Genomic DNA, 23,026 nt, shown 5'->3' with positions numbered 1-23,026 from the left:
CCAAGACGGGACGCTTACTTTTTAGGAAATGAATTCATTTTCTATCGGAACAAAACGAGGAGCAAAAAATAAAAAAATAACACAAAACGAAACAAAACCCCCCCAAAACCCTCACAACTGAACAACTGAAAAAATACCCCACGCTAATTTACATGCGCACAAACCATGACACGCCATAACAGCAACAACTAATGGCTTAACAGAGATGAATAAGGCAGAGTCGCAGAAGCTTGGACTTTTTCAAATCCATCAAATGAATTCCTGCTGCTTTGGGAAGTGTGTATGTGCACAGATACATGTATTTAATGCCGTACATGTCTTGCGCTTTTATGCGAGCATTGCCACAAATTTGGTGTGTCTCTGTTTGTGTGTGAGGGTATCTCGCAGCACTTCTCAGACATTTAAAAAAAAAGCCCTGAGTGTGTTCCTGGATATGCGTGACTCATCTGCTTGGTTACAGCCAGCTTGGACGATAAAGTGCCGAACACAATGGCTGTGTAATCCGCCCTGACTGACCGGGAAGGAGACGCTCGCCACAGGGACTACAACTCAATTTAGCTCGGGTCACGAGGTCAACGCTCCTCAATTAGGGTTGGGGAGGGAGGGAGGAGAACACACACTGCACATGAATAACTTTCTTAATGAGCATTATTTGAACTGGTGATTGGTGTCATAAATAATTTGCAATAGAGGAGCATGTTAATCATGTTGCATAATATTTATATTCTATATTTTGCCTTGCATTGTAAGCAAAAGAAAAAAGAAAAAGAAAAGAAAGAGAGCGCGAGAGAACTCCACTAGCAGCACTATAAAAACGTCACAAATCAATAATCTCATTATGCAATTATTGCAACTTCAGCTTCCAAAAATATTAATGCTATTCATAAATGCAAACGAGACAAGAGGAGAGGGGGAAAAAAGACAAGAAAAAGAAAGAAAGAAACCCCAGAAACGTAGCATTTCATTTGCGGCAGTGGAGGAAATCCGTCATTGTCTCTGAATCAGAACTCTTTCTCCATGTGGCAGACAATCCATGACAACAAGAGAGACACATGCCATGGAATAAGAAGACATATCGGCCAGCTCCCGCGACGCCCAGTCCGACACACTGAGCTGCATGTCAAGAGCACTGACAGCCGTGCTAATGGGATTTTTCCATGCCTCCATCATAATTTCCTTAATGATAATACTATCCATATTTTTGTGTCACATTAGAAAAGTGTTAATGGGTGTTATGCCACAGATCATTAATTGTGAACAGACTGGAATACTGCAGCTTGCTGTAAACTAAGAATAACGCACCTTTTAGACATGAAAAGAGAAAAAAAGAGTGGACTGTAGCATGCGTCTGCGTTCCAGCTGATAAAATTAAGATTAGACATTCAGACCATTTAACGGTGAACATACTGCAAACAGGCTGCCTTAAAAAAAACCCCAAAAAAACAGGCAAGTTAGTTTTTGACTTGTTTCCGACTAAACTACAGAAGCTTTAACCACCCCTTCACACTTTTATTTATTTATTTTTTGTACATACACAGACCTATGCTTCAAAGTACTGAAGAGAATAGGAGTGGGAGTGGTTATGCGTGTCAAATGTTCAATTTTGTTTTCACTAAAAGGAAAAGCTTCAAATTTTATGGCCAATTTTTTTTGATTAAGCAAGTAAATATTTGTTTCAGTTTTTCCCGAAAGGTCTGGTTTCAATACCAGAAAAACGTCAATAAAAACTTTAAATCGAATTATTATGCACAAGCTTAGGAATTCAACCCCTCCCCCAAAACAGACAATTTAATCATTAATTTTATTTTTACAGGCCTATTACAGATTTTACAAATCCACCCAGTGCATGAGGGGTATATTTAAAGTGTAAAGTGATATTTCCTGTCAAGTATATTTAAAGCACGATAACCTCCTGGGATCACTTGTCTGGTGATGAATTTGAGTTTCTTAAAATCATCAAATATTTACGGTGTACATGGCACAGCCCTGATTACATGGCAATCACCATACCTAATGGAAATGGTGCAGAAAATATATTTATATATGCAATTGACAGACCTGGAAACTTCCTCCTCGGCCAATGAACACATCAGTGCCAAGACCTGAGAGTGTAATTTGCGCTCCAAATGAAAATATCAACCGCGTCTCATGTTATTCAGGAAGTAGTGGAGGACAGGCAACGTGGCAGTCATCATGCAGGATTTGGAGTGAGATCCTCCTTCCTCGCTGCTCACCACTGACTGAGGCAATGTGCTGACCCAAAGCCTCTGCACATCAAAACAAAATTACAATGTGCCTACAGTTGAGAAATATAGAAGGCTCAGGATTGAGTAAATGTCAGTGGCTGGGGTGAAGTGTTTGCATATAAGCGAATGATGTATGGTCTCGTCCTGTGCCATTTATTCCCCCAAGCAATAACGTAGCCGGATCTGTCTCTCAGACTTAATTGAAACGGGACTTGTAATGTTGCCCTTTTCCTCCATGGGACCAAAAACATAACCTCTGACTCCCACAAGCAGCCAATACTGAGCAAGTGGGTGTGTGTTGGAGGTACACAAGGGAAAAAGGAGTGCCAACTGTCACAGCATTATTTTCTCATCTTCTCTGCATGCACCCCACGTCCATACTATCCATACCAGTCCCTCAAAACGCTGCACATGATGCTCGTTCTACCTTCCCACCACGTTCCATCGGCATCTCTGTTCATTCTCCCCTCTGCAGAACAATGCGTTCTTTCTGAGCAAAGGGGAAAAAATTGGAACGTTCACATTGACCACTGCCTCAAGACAACCTATAAAAGTGAAATCTGAACTCGGAGATCCCGGTCTGCTCGCGAAAAGACACAGGAATAGGAGACACGGGCTCACACATGTATGAATGTGAGCGACACAAATTAGGAGATGCCACAAAACAAGAAACTACAAATAAAATGACCAATCATGTCTTCCTTGAACAATAGAGAAGAATAAAGTGTCAAATGTCAATTAAAAAAAAAAGACAAACAAAGTTATTGTGGACATCTGTATAAGTTTATCTCTGTCCCTGAGGAAATAGATGGACAAAGAACAATAAATAACATCTGCCTGGCCTTCCTTGGGTCCGATCCAAAACAAGGGAATATCTATGACGTATCTGCATTTCTGCTCCGGTTGAGCAGCCGGAATGAAGACATAAAAGTCACGATGTTCCGTGCTCCACATTTTCCCAATTTAAATTTTAGTGACAATAACAAAACAAACAATGTCATCACTCTGACTTCATTTGCATACTGATTTGCTCACTCTGCATCCCTCTCTGCTGCACACTTAGATGTACACAAATCTTAACAGATGTTCTTCTGAATGCACACACACAGTCTCTCTCTCTCTCTCTCACACACACACACACACACACACACACACACACACACACACACACACACACACACACACACACACACTTGTAGCATGTAGGCATGCTGGCAGGAGACGATTATATGTGATATGTCTTTTGAGAATAGCAAATGTCACACCAACTAAACAAGAAAAAAAAATAATGCCAATGCCAATCTGCTCTGAGAAAATATGAAATCTATGTATGGAGCTGTTTACCGCGAATAGAGCAGTGCAGGTCTGGAAACAGAATGTGACAATTTTAAGATGTGCATGCACTCACATTTCCACTCTCTCCTGGGTATTGATTTAAAATGGTGGCTGCATGAATGTACCACAGACCATGTAATCTTCCTTTGAGATGAAGACTTCCGAGAACGAAAAGGGGGGGAGAGAGAAAGGGGTCCACAGACCACAAGCTGGGAATGTGAAATTGTGGACAATTATTTGCTGAGCAAAATACAATGCCTGCCAGATGAACTGGAGCTCAACCTCCAAAAACCTACAGCTCCCCCCACTAAAATGCTACAGAGAAAAGTAATGTGTGAATATGTGTGTATGTGTGTGTGTGTATGTTGCTCTCCCTTTCTGTCTCTATTTCCCTCTCCCTCCCCCTTTCTGAAACTCTCACAGACATGTACACTCTGTGGCAAATGGTAGATCAGATTACCACCAAACCAACTGTTTAAAGAAGAAAAAGGGAAAAAGTGACCAAAAAGGGGAGTAAGAAAAAAAACCCCAAATAACATCATAGACGTTACCGATTAAATTCAGCTGTTTTCAAGCTTTAAGCAACCTGACTGATAAATCCAGAACTTTTTCTTTTTCTTAATGAAATGTCTCATTAGTATTAAACGTTGGGTAGTATTTGCACCTCACCACACACTTGCGAGCACGCACATCACAGCCCCCCCTCCCCAACGTATAAAATGTTTCCTCTTTGAGTTTTCAGACGGGGTGAGTCACGTGACTGTGCACCCCATTCCATCAGACGGCTCAAGTTCCGACCAGGAGCGTCTTTAACGCATCCAGATGTTCGCCAGCGTCGCGCTGCACTGTTGCTCTTTAAACGTATCCCTGCCCCTTCTTTAACTCTCATCAGTATACAGTGAGAACCGAAAGCCGAGCATGTTTTTAATTTTTTATTATTATTAATATTATTAGTATTATTATTTATCCCCCTCCGATGCCAAGTACGTAAACAGTCGATTTCATGCGCAACACAAATAGGAAGGAACACTTCGAAATGCGTAAAAAAGAAAGGAAGAAAGAAAGAAAGGGGTGGGGGGAGAGACAGTTACATTTCACGAGCATTCAGTTCATGCTCGTCCACATTTTGTGTCATGTCCTTAAAAAGCAAAATGTTTTGAGAGCCACCAAACAGGCTTATCACTTACCTTTCAGTGATCTTGGTTTAGCTTGCTTGCGGCGCGACATCCTATAGAAAACGCTGAAGTTGCTCAGTTTCTGCCTGACAATTTGTGTAGGACGGGATAGTCTAAAGGTATAGTCTCTCTAAAATTGACTGACCAAAACCGCGGCTGCCTTTTTACCATTACATAAAGATGCAACTTAGCCCCGGCCGCGCCGTCTGTACACGAGTTTGCTGTTATTTTGTGATGAGTAGGTGGATGTTATAAAATCCAATTAGCCCGATCGCTATAGGCGACTTTATTTAGTTGAGCTAGGTATCGGGAAAAGTGTGAGAATATAGTAATCCCGTCATGCGCGTCCATTCTCCGGGAAAACACACACGCGTGTAGGCATGATGTTCGTTTAGAAACAAAAGCGCAATATTTGCTTTTCGCTTCTCATCTCAAATGCATCCGCGTGAGAAAGACATCAGCAAAACGCCTCCCGTGAGTGTGCAAAAATGCAACAAAACCCCCCCAAAAAAAGAGGAAAAAAAAATGACAATAACACTTTTCACTTCATATCCACCTAACAGCATCAAAACTATTGCAGACTCTTCCTTTTCTCACTCCAGTCAGCTAATCATGAATTAGGTTCGGAATCTGATCTAAGTCTACGTCTAAATTGCTCTTAAAAAGAGGATGAAGAAGCAGAGAGAAGATGGAAGCTCCCTCCTCATCACAAACCTGCAAGGTCTTGGACTGCGCTGTCGCTCCGGTAGTCCACATAATAATGGAAAATGGAAGCAAGGCCCCCAAAGCCATCAGGATGGCTCCAGAGGGGGCCCCTACCCCGCAGGGACTCGCTCTGTACGTAATCACTGAGGAAATCATTGTCAGCCTGCCTGCACTCACACACAGACAGAGAGGCATGATTAAAATCCTAGGGATCATGGCAAGATGCGGATTGCTGGATCTGCTTGTCCCCGGATCCGGAGTCGAACTCTAAACCCAAAGTCGGCTTGCTCACCCTGGCGTCTCCTCTGCCTCAGCTCGCCGTCGGCCACTCTCCGTCTACGGCAGACGGACTGGTCCCCCTTCTGGTAGAAATGGTTAAGCAGAAAGACATTTTCTCTTTTGCTGTTGACATATATGACATGTAACGGCACGCGTGGAATTGGGATATCGAGTGTACTTTAAGATTGAGGGATTTTTAACGTACTACGGACTAGAACTATTACAGCCTATCCCCTAATCATTTCAGTGTTATTCATGAGAAATACATTGTTTTCTTCCATTTCAAATAAGAGGCTACATAGAATGAAAACAACCCACTATAATATTAATATTCCGTGATTTCTCTTGTTTTATCATTTCTTTAATCATCACTTTAGTGTGTCTTAATTTAATGATGTTTGAAATGGCTTTTTTCCTTTCTTTCTTTCTTTTTTCCTTTCCCTTCTTATCAAGATGTTCACAGCGGTGCACTGGAATACACCCTCACCTGCATGTGGAGGTCCATGCCCCAAACCTACCCCTGCTACGTGAAAATGAGATCCAGAGAGGAGCCCTGCAGTGGGCTTCTCACTCTGCACTCTTCCCCTCTGCAGGCTGGAGGCTGCCTCTGCCAGGGGCCCCATCTAAAAATCACAGTCACGCAACTGCTTTCCACCACTTTCAGTGCATTCTTATTTGGACTGATCCACAGAGCCAAATATAAGAGGAAACCAAAGGTTTGTTTTTTTTTTCAACTGCAATCCTAAAGGGAAGGAGAGAAACAGTCAGTCTGGATATACTCCTGAATACGGGCTGGTGTAGAAGAAGAAAATTAACAGCAACCTTTGATAGCCTTTAGTGTGGCCAAATGTAATGTTGTTAAAGAAAATTCACTATAAAGTCAGCTATAACTATAAAAGTTAATGATGTGGTTGTATAATAATGCTGCTCTTATTCTATAGGGCATACCCAGTTTCTCGTTGGAGTTCATAATGAGGCAATACTGTTACAGGCATTTAAGGTAATCATCTAGTGAGAAGTAATGCACAAGTAATAGAAAATTTAGACCTATAAGGGAGAAGACGTAGCTATTAACTGACAGCCATTATTATGCTCGTGTTTTAAAGAGGCCTTGTTGTTTTCCTTCGTTTCTCCCCAATCAGTAGTAAATGCAAGGCTAAAATATTCTAAGATATGGCTTTCGATGTATATGTGATGTCAAAGCTTTCCCCGGTTTGTAATCGCAGTCCACACCTTTTGCTTTTGGAATAATCTCCCCACCCACATGGTGCCATAAAATGCTCGAAGAAGATCAATAAAAGGTAGTATGACACAGATTGACACGAGGTGCTTTGGTAAATTCAAAGCCCTCACAAACTACAGTAAAGTTGGTAAACACACTCATATAAAACATCTATTTGTAGGTGCTTGGAATCTGTCAGGAGGTCTCAGCTGCCTTAAAACTTCAATCTTAACAATGCTCCAAAGTTCCCCCCTCGGTGTCTCAGCGCTCTGTCAGGCGGCTCTCCCAAAGTTTTACCACCTTGCCTCCCCCCCCCCCCCCCCCCCCCCCCCCACATACACACCTCCTCTCACAAACACAAACAAACAGTGCTCTTCAGTCCTCGAGGGCTCTTTGCTACTTTCATTAGTGACAAAGCAAGGCTTGACTCAGAGCTTGCACTGTTAAGTCTCTAAGTTACAGTACACTTTTCCTCAGAAGTTGTTTTTTTTCTTCAAGTAGAAGAAACCTCATGTGAGGAATGTTGCTCAAGAAGCTCCAAAAAAAAAACCAAAAAAACGTGTCTGACATGGCTTCCCTCTTAGGGATACCCTTATAAATAAGGAAAGGAGAACCATGTGGAAATTTTGGGAGCAAATAGGCACAATGAAGATCATCACAAATGTTTTTTTTTGTTTTTGTTTTTTGTTTCAAGTCTCATCTCTGAGGAGAATGGAAAGGGGAATCAAACAAAGTTATACAGAAAAGATGACATGTTTGCAATGAAAACAACGCAAGCCAGGAAATTTCTATTCAGCGCATAAGGTCATGCATGTACCTGCACGTGCCTTCAATATTCAACTATTTTCTTTTGTTTTATAGGCCTGCATTGTAGCTTCACATGAAGCCATTTGCATAAACATCAATCCCCAATATTGTGTTGTGCTTCCAAAAGTCATTATGTGGACTAGAAGTCTTTGAAATGCTATCGAATGCACAAAAGCACAGTCTTTTTTTCCATTTTTATTTTTTTTGCCACGGTATTTGTAGTAAAACTGAGCAGTTGTGCAGAGATTTTTTTCCCCCCCATCTCCCGTAGATTTTAGCTAGACATCGAGGCACCACAGCGAGCGAGCGTGTGCTGCTGCATCACAGATTTCACTCTGCCTCTCAGCAGGGTGAAATGTTCCCCAGTGGAATTCATGGTCCTCGGGTGGTGGGATTCTTCAGCAGTTCCTTTTGACCTGTGGCCTCTTCAACCTCTGTCCATTTGGCTCTAACAGTACACTGTCAAAAAAGGGAGGAAAAAAAAGTAGTAACTGAAGTTTAAAACTCAGAGAAAGTTTTAATCCCAATGAAGTGTCTCCCGTAGAAGTAATAATCACTGAAGGCTATTTAGTAGAATATTCTCACAAATGGTGAAAAACGGCGGCTTAAAAGCATAGTCGGTCAATTACGCTCGTTAGAAGAGGGCAGATACACAGACGTACATGTACACCAACCACGCACAATCACACACTCACACACACACACTTGACTTGCCTCATTAAAACCCGTCCAGCTACTAGAACTCAGAGATGTGAATGTTTCCCTTGAGGAGTGGGGCACGTTCATTTTGAGAAAGGCAGAAGACTCGACTTTTTTCTCACTTGCTTATAATTACAGAGATTGCTGGAATGCATGACCCTGAGAATAAGGCTGAGTCCTGAGAGAGCCCACCAGAAGCATCACCATCTTCAAGTCCTGCTCTCCATTGTGTGTCTCCCTTGTTGGATGCCACCCACACCAGGCATGAGCGAGGTCGAGGCAGTGCCCCCAACACCAGAGGAGCTCCTCCCCAGGGACTTTACACTCTGCTCCAACAAGCCAAACTCCTGAGGCTGAAAAAAAAGTGAAGATAGCGAGTGACTGAAAACATTGCCCTCTCCAAGCAATGAGGCATTTTTTTTTCTCACAGTAAACTGATTAAAAAAAAAGAACAAAAACTACATGGAGAGCTAACAATCACAAGGCTTCATTGGCAAGCAAGGCGTGAGTGCTGCTTTCCAACTTTACTGTTATCCAAATTGTCAAGCAATTAAACTCTGGAGCAAAAAAACAAAAACAAAAACATCATATGCATGCAGTTCACATAAACATTGTGTCCCCCACTACCAAAATAAATAAATAAATAAATAGTGCATTTCAATAACTCTGTGGAAACGACATTATTGTTTCATAATTTGAGAAACTGTGTATTATATTGAAAAAAATATATACAAAGAAACGGTGACAGCCGCACTGTGTCAACCTCCTTGAAAACTGAAGGATGTCAACGGAATAGAGGAAATGTGGAGTGAGTGGACGTCGTCAACGGTGACCTTCCAGCTGGATATCCACAACTTCCATCTTCGTAAGCCAAGGAGCCCCATGGTGCAAATCCCAAACCAGGTCATTAGCACAGTGGTGTCACCAGACAGCAGATCATGGGCCAGAGAGGGAGTGAGAGAGGGACTCCTGGCACTGTAGTGGCTGCTGTGCAGTTTGACATTCAGGGCTGGCTGATCTATGGGGCTGGGGAGACAGTGCCCTTGCTCTGGGTCTTCATGAGGAGAAGGTCCTGGCAGTTTCCCCCCTTACTTACTCCATCATAAAACCGAGGGTCACGAGATGTTAGATTCGCATATATCGCTCACTTGGAACGCTGCGACCTGAATTGTAGGGTCTTAGCATGGTTTGATAACTAAATTATCACCCGTGGCGCTGGATCAGGCAATGAAAGGTGGTTAATACCATCAGCTAGCTAATTGCTAGCATGAAAAATTAGCAGACAAACTAAAGCTCTAGCATTCACCAGCTGGCTGCATTGATGTCCAGAATATACACCGGCTAAAATTACTTTTCTAACAATAACCTCCACAGTGATGCGTTACTGGCCTAAAGAATATTATTTGACCACAATGGGATGGTTTCATAGTGTGATCAAAAATTATTTTAGAGGTTTTATGTCCTTCTCAAATGGTTTTGACCTCAGCAGCCCATCTCTCGCAAATGGTGACCACTGTGACCATGCCAAGAAAGAGGATCCCCAGGGACGTTACCATGAGCCAAGGTGAACATAAAAATCTCCCGGTGAAAGATGGACACTTTCCACTTGGCACCACCACATGAGACGGAAGGAAAAGACAGCATACTTTCATGCTTTCAACACTTTTTTTTTAAAGAGAAATGAGAGTAATTCTTTTTCTTGCTCATTACCACTCTCTCATTAGGAGATCTTCACTTTATGGTGAGATCAAGCATGCTCACCTCTCTATATGGTGCTAGTTAACTAGGCTGCCACACATAGCTGTGCTAGCCCCTTCTCATACAGAACATTTTACACAGTCAGACAGACACCTGGAGGGGTACCGGTGTCTGGTTATTTGGTTCACTGGATTTCACACTGAATTAACAAGTTAATGAAGCATATAAAATTAGAAATAAATGTATATCATGTATTACTCAGTGTGTCCGCTGCCTCTATACTGCTTATAGTTTTTATAACCTGGTGAAGAAACACAAACATGCACAGTTCGAAAGTTGTTGTTTTTTTGTTTTCCTGAAATGTCACACACTTGCAAATTGAGTGACTAAACAACGAATTAAAGGTTTTTTGATTATCCTGCAGCCTTATGAGTTATAGTGTAAATTAGAAGTAATAATAATAATAATACATTTTATTTAAATAGCGCCTTTCAAAGCACCCAAGGACACTGTACAACAGATAAAAACTGGAAATATACACAATGGTAAAAATAGAAGATAAAAGTTAAAACATACAGAAATTTAAGAATAGGCAATTTTAAACAGATGAGTTTTGAGGGTGGACTTAAGTAGTGATCTTCTCATCAGAATGTCCCATTTACTTCAGGATTTTCCCTGGAAAATAGGCAGTTGTTGTGTAGAGTGACTGGTGTGTTGGAGTTTTGTGAAGGCATGCAGATAAAGAAGGCTCTGAAGGATTAGAAGAGGCCTCACTTCCAGGCCATGAACGCATTATTCATCCCACCTCCTCCTCCTCTTCCTCCTCACCCTTCTCACCTTCACCACTCCCACCCACCCACCACCTTTTCATGTCCCCTGATGATTCCTTGGCTTCTCTGACAGTTGCAGCCACCTCTCTCTGGACTATGGTTGCAGGAGCTGGGAGTTGGTACAGTGTTAATTAAAAGAAAAGGTTAACACACTTGGGGTTAGCAGAAGGTGCATTCAGCAGGAGGCTCCCTTGGTAGAGCAGCTGCTCGCTGTTTCCTCCCACAGAGACCCCAAGGAAGGGAGTTGGCAACCTGGGACAGAGGCCAGGTGAGTGGGGGACACCAGAATGAAGAAGTGACTGTGGCATAAAGGATGGATTTGACCCTCAAACTAAAGATCAGCCAGTAGGTGTACTGAGTGGTTCCGCTCACCTGTCCAGCGCCTCCCTGCCTGGGCTTTGGCTTTGAGCTGATTAGTGTGTCCCAGAGAAGGTCTCACCTCCCTAAACACCTCCCACACACACACACACACACACACAAAAACCTTCGTTAGACAGTGGGATGTGTGCCAGGCCCATTTAGAGGAGAATGTCAGAGAGGTAAGGAGAAACAGATAAAAAAAAAGGCAAAATGAAGGGAGACAGAGAGGAACAGAAATGGCCTTTGGTGGACACCAAAGCGTGGGTCAGAGTTTTCTGTGAACCTGAACGTGCAGAAACGTTGAATCGCTGAGATTAGAACGTTGCCATGCCGTACAGCTGTTGTCACTGACTGCACAATATGTGATGTACTGTCTGTGGGAGATCATTAAATAATGATAAATTATCACTTGATATCGCTCAACTTTGCCGCGTTATTTTCCAAAAACTCCAACGTTCACAGGGGAAAACTGTTGACCTAGTTTAGAAGAGTTAGGTGTTTTGCATCAACTGGGAATAAATGATAAATGGATTCCCATTTAGCAGCAATATTTTAAAGATTAATTCATTAAATTACATTAAGAACTCTGCATCTGTTTAATATTCCAGTAATAAGATTTTTTTTATTTTACAGACATTTTATGTTTGGATTTTGGTTCTTAATTTTCACAGTGAACACAACAACGCACTAAGTCATTTTAAATCTTAACGCAAACGGCTCCCATCATTCACCATCTTAGGTCAATACATTGTGACAATCAAACATAGCTCGCTGATTGCCACTTTAATTAATTCCAATAAATACTCATGAGCTTTTAAGACAAACAAGAGGGAGTGAAACAGTTTTTCCTTCCTTTCCCCCCCAAACAAGCAGAGATAATTAAACATCTATCCTCAGAGAAGAAGTGTTCCCACTGGAAGGTTGTTTGGTTTAAGGATTTGCTCAGTGGTTTGACTCACTAGGGACTCTCCATTTGAGTCTCAAGGTTTTATATCTCTAACAAGGCTTTAATTGCCAAGGTAACAGACCACCTGATTAAGCCTGACAATAAGTCTGCTTTATCTGCGAGGTAGGAGTGAGCAGAATAGACTGCAGGGATGAGGAGGAATATTCAAATTTAGCTATCAGAGAGTCATGAATTCACTGTTAATAAGGTTGTGGCCAACAAGCAAAAAAAAAAACAAAAAACATATGGTCGTGCACTTGCCTAAAACATTCTATTTACTGCACATCAACTTTAGAAATGCACACTTCTTGCAGGAAAGATCCTAATTCTACTGAGAGTGTGGAGGAGGCGGCACTCAAAGCCTCAGGTCCCATGCCATGTGCCCTCCTTATTGTAACGAGTGCATTTCTCTCCTCAAACTCTGACTGGTGAGTGTGTCAGGGAGGAGGGGTATTCTTCAGAGGAGACAGGGAGCGTATGGTGGTGAGAAACTCTGTGTTAAAGTCCCATCTCTCCTGTCAGAAGGCTGACACAGGGCATCTAGGGACACGGGGCCTTTGGTGCTCTGAGTCTGGACAATGGCCTAGTTTCACCCCCCTCTACTACTCCCCTCCTTTCCTATTCCCTCCTACAATATACCACCTACAACAACACTCCTCAGCCTCCCCATCTCATCTGTTCTTTACTGTCATCCTGCCCTCAATGAACTGCCCTTCTCCAGCCCCTCCTTTTCATCTTCTCCCTTTGCCCTGTCCTTTCATTTCCTGTTTTTACTTGTTCTCAGAAATCTTCTAAAATCTCGGTACGACTTAAGTCATTTTATAAATAGACATAAAACAAGTGCTGCTTCTGTATTCAGCAAAAAACTGGTAGAGAATCCCAAAATCAGAGCTCATACTAATTTGGTTTTGAGAACACGTTTTCACTGTGTTCGCCTTGTTTTTCCTTTAGATGGATCACCTATGAGTCTGCGTGCGTGTGTCATCATAACAAAACTGTAGCAAAAGTTACCAGAAAGGAGGTTTTGAGTATTTGTCTATGTGAAATAACACTGTCACAAACTTTACAGGACGGCAAATTTGATCAGTAATGGGCAGTAATAATACTACAAAAAGAAGAAATACTTTAGTTATTTCTAAAATCTGGGAAATTACGGCATTATAACAGCCAAAACATGAAAAGACAGCTTAGAAAAAAGAGAGAAAAAGTGAAATTATGAGCAGACGAAGCCATAAAACATCTAAAGTCCAGGCACTCAGAGTAGTTTTGAAAAAGTAATAAGTAAGTCATTATTTTACAGGGATAAAGACATTAAAAATTAACCAGTGCACATATTTAAACAACTTAACTCAATTAAATAAATACAATATCACAGAACATAACAGCACTGAGTACTTAAGTACTAATGACTTTTGAATACTTAATGGATGTTGATGGATGACTGAAGTGATCTCATGGCGAGATGGTGAGTTGAGTTTGCTTTTGGTTGTTGGTTGTCTCTGCTCGTATGTTAAGAAGTAGAAAACCCAGAAAATAAACAACACAAACTCATTTACTCTTACTTTTTTATGTTTCATTTTCAGTATTGTCTCACATATGTTGCTGTCCAGTACGGCACGTTAATGTCTGTGCACTGAATTTAGGAACGCTATACTATACATTTTCATAAACTACATACTGTATACTGTAAACTACTTAGCATTTTGTCAAGTCTCGTGCACTTACTTTTTAATTCGGGTCCACACATTCTCTTTCAAAGCTTTGTGATATTATAAAACTGCTACTGTATACAAAGGACTTATCTTATCAACCCAAAAATAATATTCAAAGCACCTCTGTCATGTGAACATGTTGTACATGTCACTTTGAAAAATTCAGTCTGACATGGAGCTTCAACTCTTGCACTTCACATCAGGTGGCGCGTATGTGGCTATGGAAATTTCCCATGTTAGAATAACGCTCCCTCTCATTCAGTCTCTCTCACGCTCTCTCTATCTGGCAGGTGTAAATGGTGCAAGTTTCTGTCTTGTTCAACACCCATGCTATTTTGATGTGTTGGCAATTCCTTTGCCAGACCAATAACTCCCTCACACCAACACTACTCTTTCATGCTGCCTGCTTTATTCTCATTCTTGGGGGAATTCTCCCGAGATACGTAGTGTGCCTCTTAATTTCCCCGGGGATGCATGCGGGAAACATACACTAGTGATTTTCCAAGGATGAAACACAGGGAAAACATTAGACCACAATATATCATGACATCTACCGCTGCTGGGTCAGATAACCAGTTAACTGGGTTCCGCAACTTGTCACAAGTCCACATTATGCACTCCTTTTTCTTTCCTCGTCACCCAGTTTAGTTTGCTCTTTTGTTTTCAGGCCGAGGGTAGAACAGCAGAGCGCTGAGCAAAATGCAGCCAGTCAGTGCTGCATGGTAAAGGAAAATCCCCGGGAGGCAACGTGGCCCGGTGGGTTTGGTTTGTACACCCGTCACACACATCTGAAGGGGTGACGTGCATCACTGCTCCACTGAGGGAGAGCCTCTGCCATGTTTACTGTCATGTTCCAAGGTATGCTGCGTGGCTTCAAACACATCAAACACATCTACAGGAATACAGATATTGGGAATGCCATGGGGATCCACACGAAAGGGTACAGACGTACTCCTCAAAACACACATGCCCACAACTCTGTTACGAGCGCTCACAAACCGCACAAAAAAGCAAATCCACTTTTAAAAATGCTGTTTTATGTATTAACAAATAGTCAGTAATTGTGATGCAGACTGCTTACCCAGAGTGTGGCTTAATATTGGATAGAATCGATTGTATTGTGTCTCATTCATTCTTAGCATTGTATCTAAATTTGACAATATGCCGTTTTTGTCTCTATAGTTGTTTCCATAGTAACAATGGCAACAGTTACACCTAGGATGTAAAAGGAGATGATACAGCCAGTTGAGCCTTTGTTCAGATTGTGATGGCTGAGTGGAAACAAAAACAGTCGTGTACAGCTACAGTATTTGACAGTTTTTGTGTGTGTGTTTTGCGCTAATAGCAGTGTCGCTTATTTCCCCTTACATCCCTTATCTTTACTATAGTTTCTCATCAAATTAACAGGTGATATATGATGCAACTGATACCAACAGAATATCGACATACGGTCAAAAACATGTTGTCTTTCAGCTCAATCACGAGGCTTTTGGAGTGCACTATCACACAGTTGTGCTTGATTTATGAAGAGTCGTCCAGACTGATTTGACTAGCAAAGTGCTCCCCTCCCGGCCTGCTGTGTGTAGTGTTGAAAAAGGCTGAGTTGTTTGCTGTGCCTCTAGGCGTGAGGATGAGGGGGAGCAGCCTGGAGTTCCTGCCTGGCTCAGGGGGAGGTTGGACTGGATTAGACGGCTGACAGCTGGGCCACATCTCTGGAGGCGCAGGGCGGAGAGGCCCCCTGTCTGACTGCCTCTGCACCAAGTGTCAATTTGAGCATGAAGGAAGGATGGAGTGAGCCAAAGAGTAAGTAAGTGAGCAAAGTGGGGCCACTGGTAGTCCTGGGTGGATTGACATCAGCTGTGCATGGGCCGTGCACACCGTTAAGCATCAGGAAACACACTGTTTATTTAGTGGGTTTTGACTTGGGGGCACAAATGTGTGCACACTCGAACAGACACACCGACACAAGACAAAGTACTCTTACGAGGTTGCAGCTCTTGACCTCTCTAGTTCTGGCTGCGATGTTCGTTGCCATCGCTGCATGATATCGGGAAAGCATATTAAACAGGTTGAGCTATTTAAGTTGGAAAAAAGAAAAAGTGGGTTTTGCTATTAGCTGCATTTGCTTCAAAATCAAAGTGCAATCTTTTCTTCACCAAATCAAAGCTGTTCGGTAATGCAGAAATGGCAGTGAAACTGGCTCGCCTCAGGTGGTATCCTGTACAATTAAGTGCAATCAAGAATACAAACTACTTCAAAATCAAACCCACTCCTATTTTATTTCTATTTTCAGTGATGGAATATGTAATTAAATCTGACTCCTCTAAGTAGTTGCATTACTTGATAGGCTGACTTTGAACATTTGCTCCTACTTCCAGAGGAGATTCTTGATAGATGATTTGATTGTATCATGCACAACAACTGGCATAATTTTCTTCAGCAGCACAATGTTAATATGAAGAATGTTCCAGTGCCTTATGAGAATTTTCTATAATAGGTTTTCTCTAATCCTGGGAGACTGCTTTGTGTATTTCCTGCACTGAGACTTGGCTATCACTGGGACGTGGGATGTGGGCCGGAGTCGACTTTATTAGCTGGTGATGTTCTAATGTGATTTATTTTTATAAATGAGAGAGGGGTGGGAATGCAAGTGGGGGTGGAGGCCAGTATGCAAATGCAGACCCTCATTAAACACTACCACCACCACACAACATTATCTGCTGCTCCTCGGATTGTTTGCGTGCATTAACGAGATGCAACCGAGTCGGCTAACTAATGACAATGTAATGATCAGAGCATTTATGATAAAGTCATCAGAAGCCGTGACACTTACACTTTTGATGTATTAGCATGAGCTCTACCACCCATACACTCAGGTGAACCCAGGTTCCGCCACACTTTTATCCATTTGAGAAGTGGGGAAGTGATTACACATTCAACTTTAGACTTGTGACCCTTAGAGGCAGGAAACAATTTATCCCGTCTTTACTTTTTAGCCAGAAACTTTGTGTTTCCACTTTTAGTGAGTTAGAATTACAAACTCCACTGAAACAGCTGAAATCTTTGAGGCCAAGAAAAAGTCTCATTGATAAATATAGGGACTGCTATTTGTTACTCCACGGAGATATTTTGCTGCATATATTGTAAATATCCTGTTCTTGCCCAGGGTGCTAGGGTCCATATTTTTGGACTTTATCGAATAGACTTTTAGCATGCTTAGAATGATTTAAATTACGTACTACAAATATTTAATAATATACATTTTCATTTTCGTTCCGCACACATCAAATAAAATATACGATGCATGAAACCACCACCCACATAGAAATGTAATTAGTGCATTTTCTTCTTAGAGTTCTTTGCTTTGTTTTAAATTTATTTTGTAAAAATGCCCATGCAAGTCTTTACAGCAGTTTTATTTCTGGTCCTTCAAACTTTCCTATGAAGTTGGGATACAGATCTCTGGGGATCCTCACAAGCCCATTTCTGTGTAAAGATGTTTATCTTTATGGCTTTTGCGAGAATGAGGAGATTAACCCCATAACTAGCAGACATCTTATAGTTGATCTGAGCATCATTAGTCCACATTAATAACCCATGGAAGTGCAAATGGGCTTTTTTTTTTATCATCTTAATTACATGACATCTGAGCTCTTTATCTAAAGATGAGTCTCTTCAGAGATGAGACAGGCCCTGTGACTTCGAGGTACTTGTTTTTGTCTGCGCATCTGATGAAAAAAAAATCCTGGTGCTAAAGAACGTGGGCCCATGCGCGCACGCACACACATATACACACACGCACTAAACTAAAAAGGATGCCATTGCCCATTAGAGAGATGGATTGACAGGAAAGCAGAATAAATCTTTGTGGCAGTGAGTTAGAAATATAAATAGAGCACCTAAGATAGATTTGTCTCTGGTGTTGATGAAGTTACCTTTGGGGGTAGAGCTCTACCTTTTTAGTAATGAGGACAACCACAAACAGTTTGGTCTCCTAACGAGAAATGATGTTTTCAGAGGTGCCATACAAAAATGCCATAGAGTAACACCTCGCTTAAGCATTTTCTGTGATTCTCCACAAAAATAGCAAAAGTGAGATGTACTTGTGAAGGAATGGGCCCCACCTGGTGGCTTTGATGTACAATATACCCTGCTATAAATAAAGAGGAGAAATAGCTTAGATTAGCCTCAGTTTACCACAGTATTTCAACACCAACGCAATATTTTCAGTGAGATTTTTGTTTTTTGAGACATCTTGGGTGGATGGAGAACATTATATCTGCTTCAGACTGACTTTAGAAAATATATATTTTAAGCATTTGGGCCTGCAGATGGTAACAAAACAGAAACACATACAGTTGAATAGAAAATAATAAAAGAATTAAAGTCTTATGAGTGTTAAAACGGAGACCACATGTTATTTTTAAGTATCTTTAATCAAAACTCCCCTTTCAATAATGACGGCTATAAAAAATACACCATTAACAGCTGAATAATTTTAATTAGATCAATGAATTATGGTAAAATCAGGTAGGCAGGGGAGGGAGGGGAATGCTCTATTACCCTTTTTATCATCAAAGTGAGTGCTGTGCTAATTATGCTAGTAGCACCCAGTCAGAGCCCACAAGAGACTGATAACAGAGCACTGCCCAGGGTTAGAGTGATTGCACTCACTTCCTCTTTGCCATCTCATTGGGCAGGTTGAGGTTGCTGATATTCCTGCATTAATAGGATGCGCGATGATACAAAGCAACATTAAGAAGGTGTGATGTGCAATGCGTGGTTTTTTTGTTCCCTTTTTAACCCGAGTTCAAGAGCTGGCATCCCATTAGAGCTCTATTGCTAATCAATGTGAGACATTATAGGTTGTATAAATCACACTCTGACACCTGCTGTATGGGTCGTTAACAGAGAACTCACCAGGGAGGGATAGACAGAACAAACATGCAGACAGGCTGAACACAAATGTCTGAGGCTCAGGATAACGAATTGATATTAGACCGTCATTATGGTGACCCAAAGAGCTGATCAGTGAGGAGAAAAACTGGTACAAAAGGGGGCCATACAGCTAAATAACTAGTAGTGATGCGTCTGAGTTAGTAAAGAAAACATTGGTTTAAGTTTCTTACAAAGATGCACTCACAGACTCGCTGCTTTCTAATAATGGTATGTAATCTAGGCTCAAATGATTATTTGCAATTTGCAGTTCCCAAACAACCACAGACCACCGGAGGTGTTTCTCAAATATTAGGAGGAAAGATGAGAGAGGTTCCTGTGAAAATTTTTAATTGAGGATGTAGATATTCTGCCCGAAAAGGCATGCAGGAAAGTGCACACGCAGGCATTTGTAACCTGAGTGTGGTACAGAGGGGGACCATCTGAAGACTCGCAGGCTCTTTGATGTCTTGTGAATACGGGCATAATGCATGTGTAATTAATAAGCCATTTGCATATGATGAACTAGGGCACTTAGTCAATGTTCTCGGGATACAAATACCTGAGGAAAACAATAACAACTGAGAACATTAAAAAAAAGGAGTCTACGCAGAAAAAGACAAATCTATGGCCCGCTTCGGATTAGAAATACATTAGCAGCTAATTATGTCCTAATTGCCAATATTTTAGCAGGTGTTTGTACTTAACCAGTGGTAATGCCCTCCTGGAACAAGCTCATCAGGAGTATTCTCAGGTGAATCTCTGCAGTCCTGTGTGATTATTATGCGACAAGATGGACTTGTGGACAAAAACATGGATAATAAAGAGGCTGCCGAACCTGGTGACAGTAACAACAACAAAAACAGCAACATAATAATAATCATCATCACAAAAAAATAACCAAAACTCACAGTGACACTGCTACCACCACCACCACCACCACCACTACTACTTCTACTACACATTATAAGAAGAAGAAAAATAAATGACGTAGGAAAAAACAGAAGAAGAAGAAAGTACTTGAGTCCCATCTGTGATAGAATACCAATGTAATCTTGACAATCATAAACTGTTATGCATGCTGAAATATTAGTGCTGTGAGCACGCAGTTCAAAAAGAAGTATTCATTTTTTTGGCCAAATATTTTCAAAGCAATCAAAGACTCTGGGAGGTGGAATTCTCTCACCTAATCAAACAGCAAATGTAACCCAGCGCTTGATTAAATATTGAGCTACGGAGTTTCAGATATCTTTTTTCATTGGCCTGCTGGCATTTGGCAGCAGGGGAGCATCAAACTCCTATAAGTCCCCAGAGTTAGTCCACTCTGGAAAAGTGCTGAGCCAGCAGATCAAACTGTAGAAATGTCACAGAGTGAAAGAAAATGAACTACAAGCGTGCATTGATTGAGAGTCTTCTCCACATCTTATAGACTTCCATGATGTTAATATGAACAAAACCAAAGTGAAGCTAGAATTTTTAATGTGCCTGATTTTTCATAATAAGACAAAATTAGGGTTTGTTGTATGTCAGTGTCATTGCTTATCACCGGGAAATAGTATCACTTATCACTATTTAATAGTAATTAAATAAGACTGTCTTTAAATCAAGCCTGATTTTTTGTAATTAGGCCATTTTCAGTAATTCTATACTCTTATTCTCATGGTTTTCACTGATAGTGGCAATGCAGCTATTTCTCTGCTGTTCTTCTGCAGCATTATCGCAAAAACTACCTTATTGCTGTTGGGAATCCATCATCTCCTGCTGTGTCTGCACATTAAAAACATTAATCTGCCAAAATACAGAGTCACTATCTTTTATTTTTTCTTCCTGTCACCCTCCACATCTTCCTCCTGGTTCTGTCGGAGACTTCTTCCTGTTAAAAGTGAGATTTTCCTTCTCTCTCTTGCCAAGAGTTTTCTGGTTGTTGGGGTTTAATTTGGATTATTCTAGGGTCTTTACCTTACAATATAAAGCACCTTGAGATGATTGTTGTTGTGGCTTTGAGCTATAAAAATAAAAGTGGAATTGAATTCACTATTTTTGGTGAAGAAGAAATCCCACATTTTAAACTTTTTTTAAACTAGAAAATTACCTTTTTTTTTCTTTTCAAAATGAAGACAGTAAGAACAACTGAAATGTGCACTGCCAGACAGAAATAGTTGCAGCCAGAGCGAATGTACCAATCCACATTCTCAGTGAGGTGACCTGCTGTTGCTTAGAAAGCTCTTTGCATTATGTGACGCATGAAATCTGATTGTGGTGACTCATGGTATGAATCAAACGTTTAGTCTGCTGTCACTCTTCTGTTACCTGTTCAATGCATTTCAGCCTTATCTAACTACACTTGTAGTTACCAACACCAACCATAGGTGTCGCCAAATCACGGAGCACTGAAATTTTGAAAGATCATATCTTTAAAGTTATTAGTAAGGCCTGTGCTATTCCAAGATAACAACACGCGATACCTGTTGTAAACATCTGGTGCTCATGTCGCACGGATTCGCCGACACATCGGTAGCTCATCTTGCTCTTCATAAAAAGGCAGATTTAGGCTATGCTCTCAGAGTTGCAAATCCACATATCGTTGTTTGTTATTAAAATGATTCTAAACAATCATTCAGCCCTTTGCCTCAGTTTCACAAGTCTGAAATGTCATTTTGACAGTTCCAAGCTCAATACCCAGTCTTACATCAAATATCTGTTCAACTTTTTCCCCCATATTTTTTTTTTTGTTCTACTCCCCACACTCACCATTGTATTGTTCGACCTTGAGTGAGATGCTGTCAGGCGCTTTTTAGAACATAAGCGTTGCAGTTTCCCATAATCCACTGGGAGTGTTGAGGTGAGAGCTGTGGCCCAGTAGCACTCTGAGTGGCTGGCAGCGGATCAAAAGCAAACGAGGTTCCTGAGCTCATTCCAATTATAACAGCACACACTATCAACTACAAATACAAACAGCACATAAGTGATAGCACTGGTGGCCTGGAGGACTGCTGCCAGAGAGCAGGCAGCATGCTAATCAGGATACCTCTTGCCATGGGCTATTTAGGGAATAGCCTCTCATCCCACCAATTCCCCATGCCTTAACCAGGGAAACGAAAGAGAAGAAGGGGAGTGAATTCCCTGAGTGCACAATCCAAGGACAAAATATTAGAAAATGGATCTTTATCTTTGCTCTTGGCCAATATCCATATTAATTGCGAGAAAAAAGAACAACAATACAAATGCACTGAATAAAATATAAAGAGATTTGTCAAATACATACAGCTACAAATTAAGACCACCTCCTATACTCTGCTCTTATGTTAATTCAATCAAAAGGCCGACATAAAATAATGTCTAAAAAATTACTTAAAAAAATAATAAAAATATACCACGACTAATTTAATTTTCGTCCCATTTAATGCAAATTCCACACAGGCTTTCATTGACTTCACTAAGTAGGAATCAGACCGTGCCCTAAGGTTTAACCTTTGCAAAAGCAGAATGTGGAAAAACAAGCTCCTCATTCATTTGCACATCACTTCACACTGGTTATTGCAATTAGTCTGATTATTCATAACAACAATCTTCCCAAGCATCCCATTGTAGTCCGCCAATCCAGCAAAGTGATTTATATCCGGTCGACTGTCATGGGGAAAAAGGAAGTGAGATGTTTAGAGTAGTTCTGTGCTAACGTGCGCACGCCCCCACCTCACACGGACATCCCCTCAGAGCTTGGCAACTCTCCAGAGCCATGCAGGGGCTGCGGAGTACAGCGGGAGCCTGAGTGAGAAGCACACATTGTGCACTGCGGGACCCCACCAGCCCCGGCCTGAAGGCACAACTCTCAAGGACATGGAGAACTGGGGCAGAGAACTTCCAAGCTTCCCACTGTTAGGGCAGGCTGAGAAAAAAGGGAGAGTTTCCAAAGTGTCTCGATCTGTTTGAGCATTACCAGTGAAATGCGTTGTTAAAAGGGATATCATCAGTTCTCTTGTTCAGTAAACAATAATCAAGCAAAAGCCTGTTGTGCACAGAATACCTCTAGTCTGCAAGACATTTAAATGTAAAATGTATTATATAGAATTCACAATT

The 23,026-nt window shown here is 41.3% G+C and overlaps 1 protein-coding gene and 1 long non-coding RNA gene across 5 annotated transcripts in view; both read right to left on the bottom strand.

The window, feature by feature from the left end:
* The window catches only part of LOC146553582 (zinc finger protein 521-like), an 88,615-nt gene extending 83,151 nt beyond the window's left edge, over window positions 1-5,464 (bottom strand). For all 3 annotated transcript variants that reach the window (XM_085253472.1, XM_085253474.1, XM_085253473.1), the window contains exon 1: window positions 4,769-5,464. In XM_085253472.1, the coding sequence (XP_085109598.1) occupies window positions 4,769-4,808 (40 nt within the window). In that variant the 5' untranslated portion in view covers window positions 4,809-5,464. The remainder of the gene's footprint in view (window positions 1-4,768) is intronic.
* A 2,488-nt stretch (window positions 5,465-7,952) lies between these two features.
* LOC146553581 (uncharacterized) lies at window positions 7,953-21,734 on the bottom strand. 2 transcript variants are annotated; one of them, XR_014889540.1, is made up of 4 exons: window positions 21,701-21,734; window positions 11,369-11,439; window positions 8,484-8,821; window positions 7,953-8,228 (listed from the first exon to the last, which is right to left on the bottom strand). It is a non-coding gene; the product is annotated as an uncharacterized LOC146553581 (long non-coding RNA). The 2 variants fall into 2 exon arrangements; XR_014889539.1 differs by lacking the exon at window positions 21,701-21,734 and having other exon boundaries at window positions 11,369-11,514.
* Window positions 21,735-23,026: the final 1,292 nt, after the last annotated feature.

This window comes from Mchenga conophoros, linkage group LG18 (genome assembly GCF_057382185.1).
Source record: "Mchenga conophoros isolate Kocher_MC1m ecotype Shallow Benthic linkage group LG18, M_conophoros_male_GT1.1, whole genome shotgun sequence".
NCBI lineage: Eukaryota > Metazoa > Chordata > Actinopteri > Cichliformes > Cichlidae > Mchenga > Mchenga conophoros.
The sequence above is the reverse complement of the archived record's forward strand: the minus strand, read 5'-3'. Positions and strand labels throughout refer to the sequence as shown.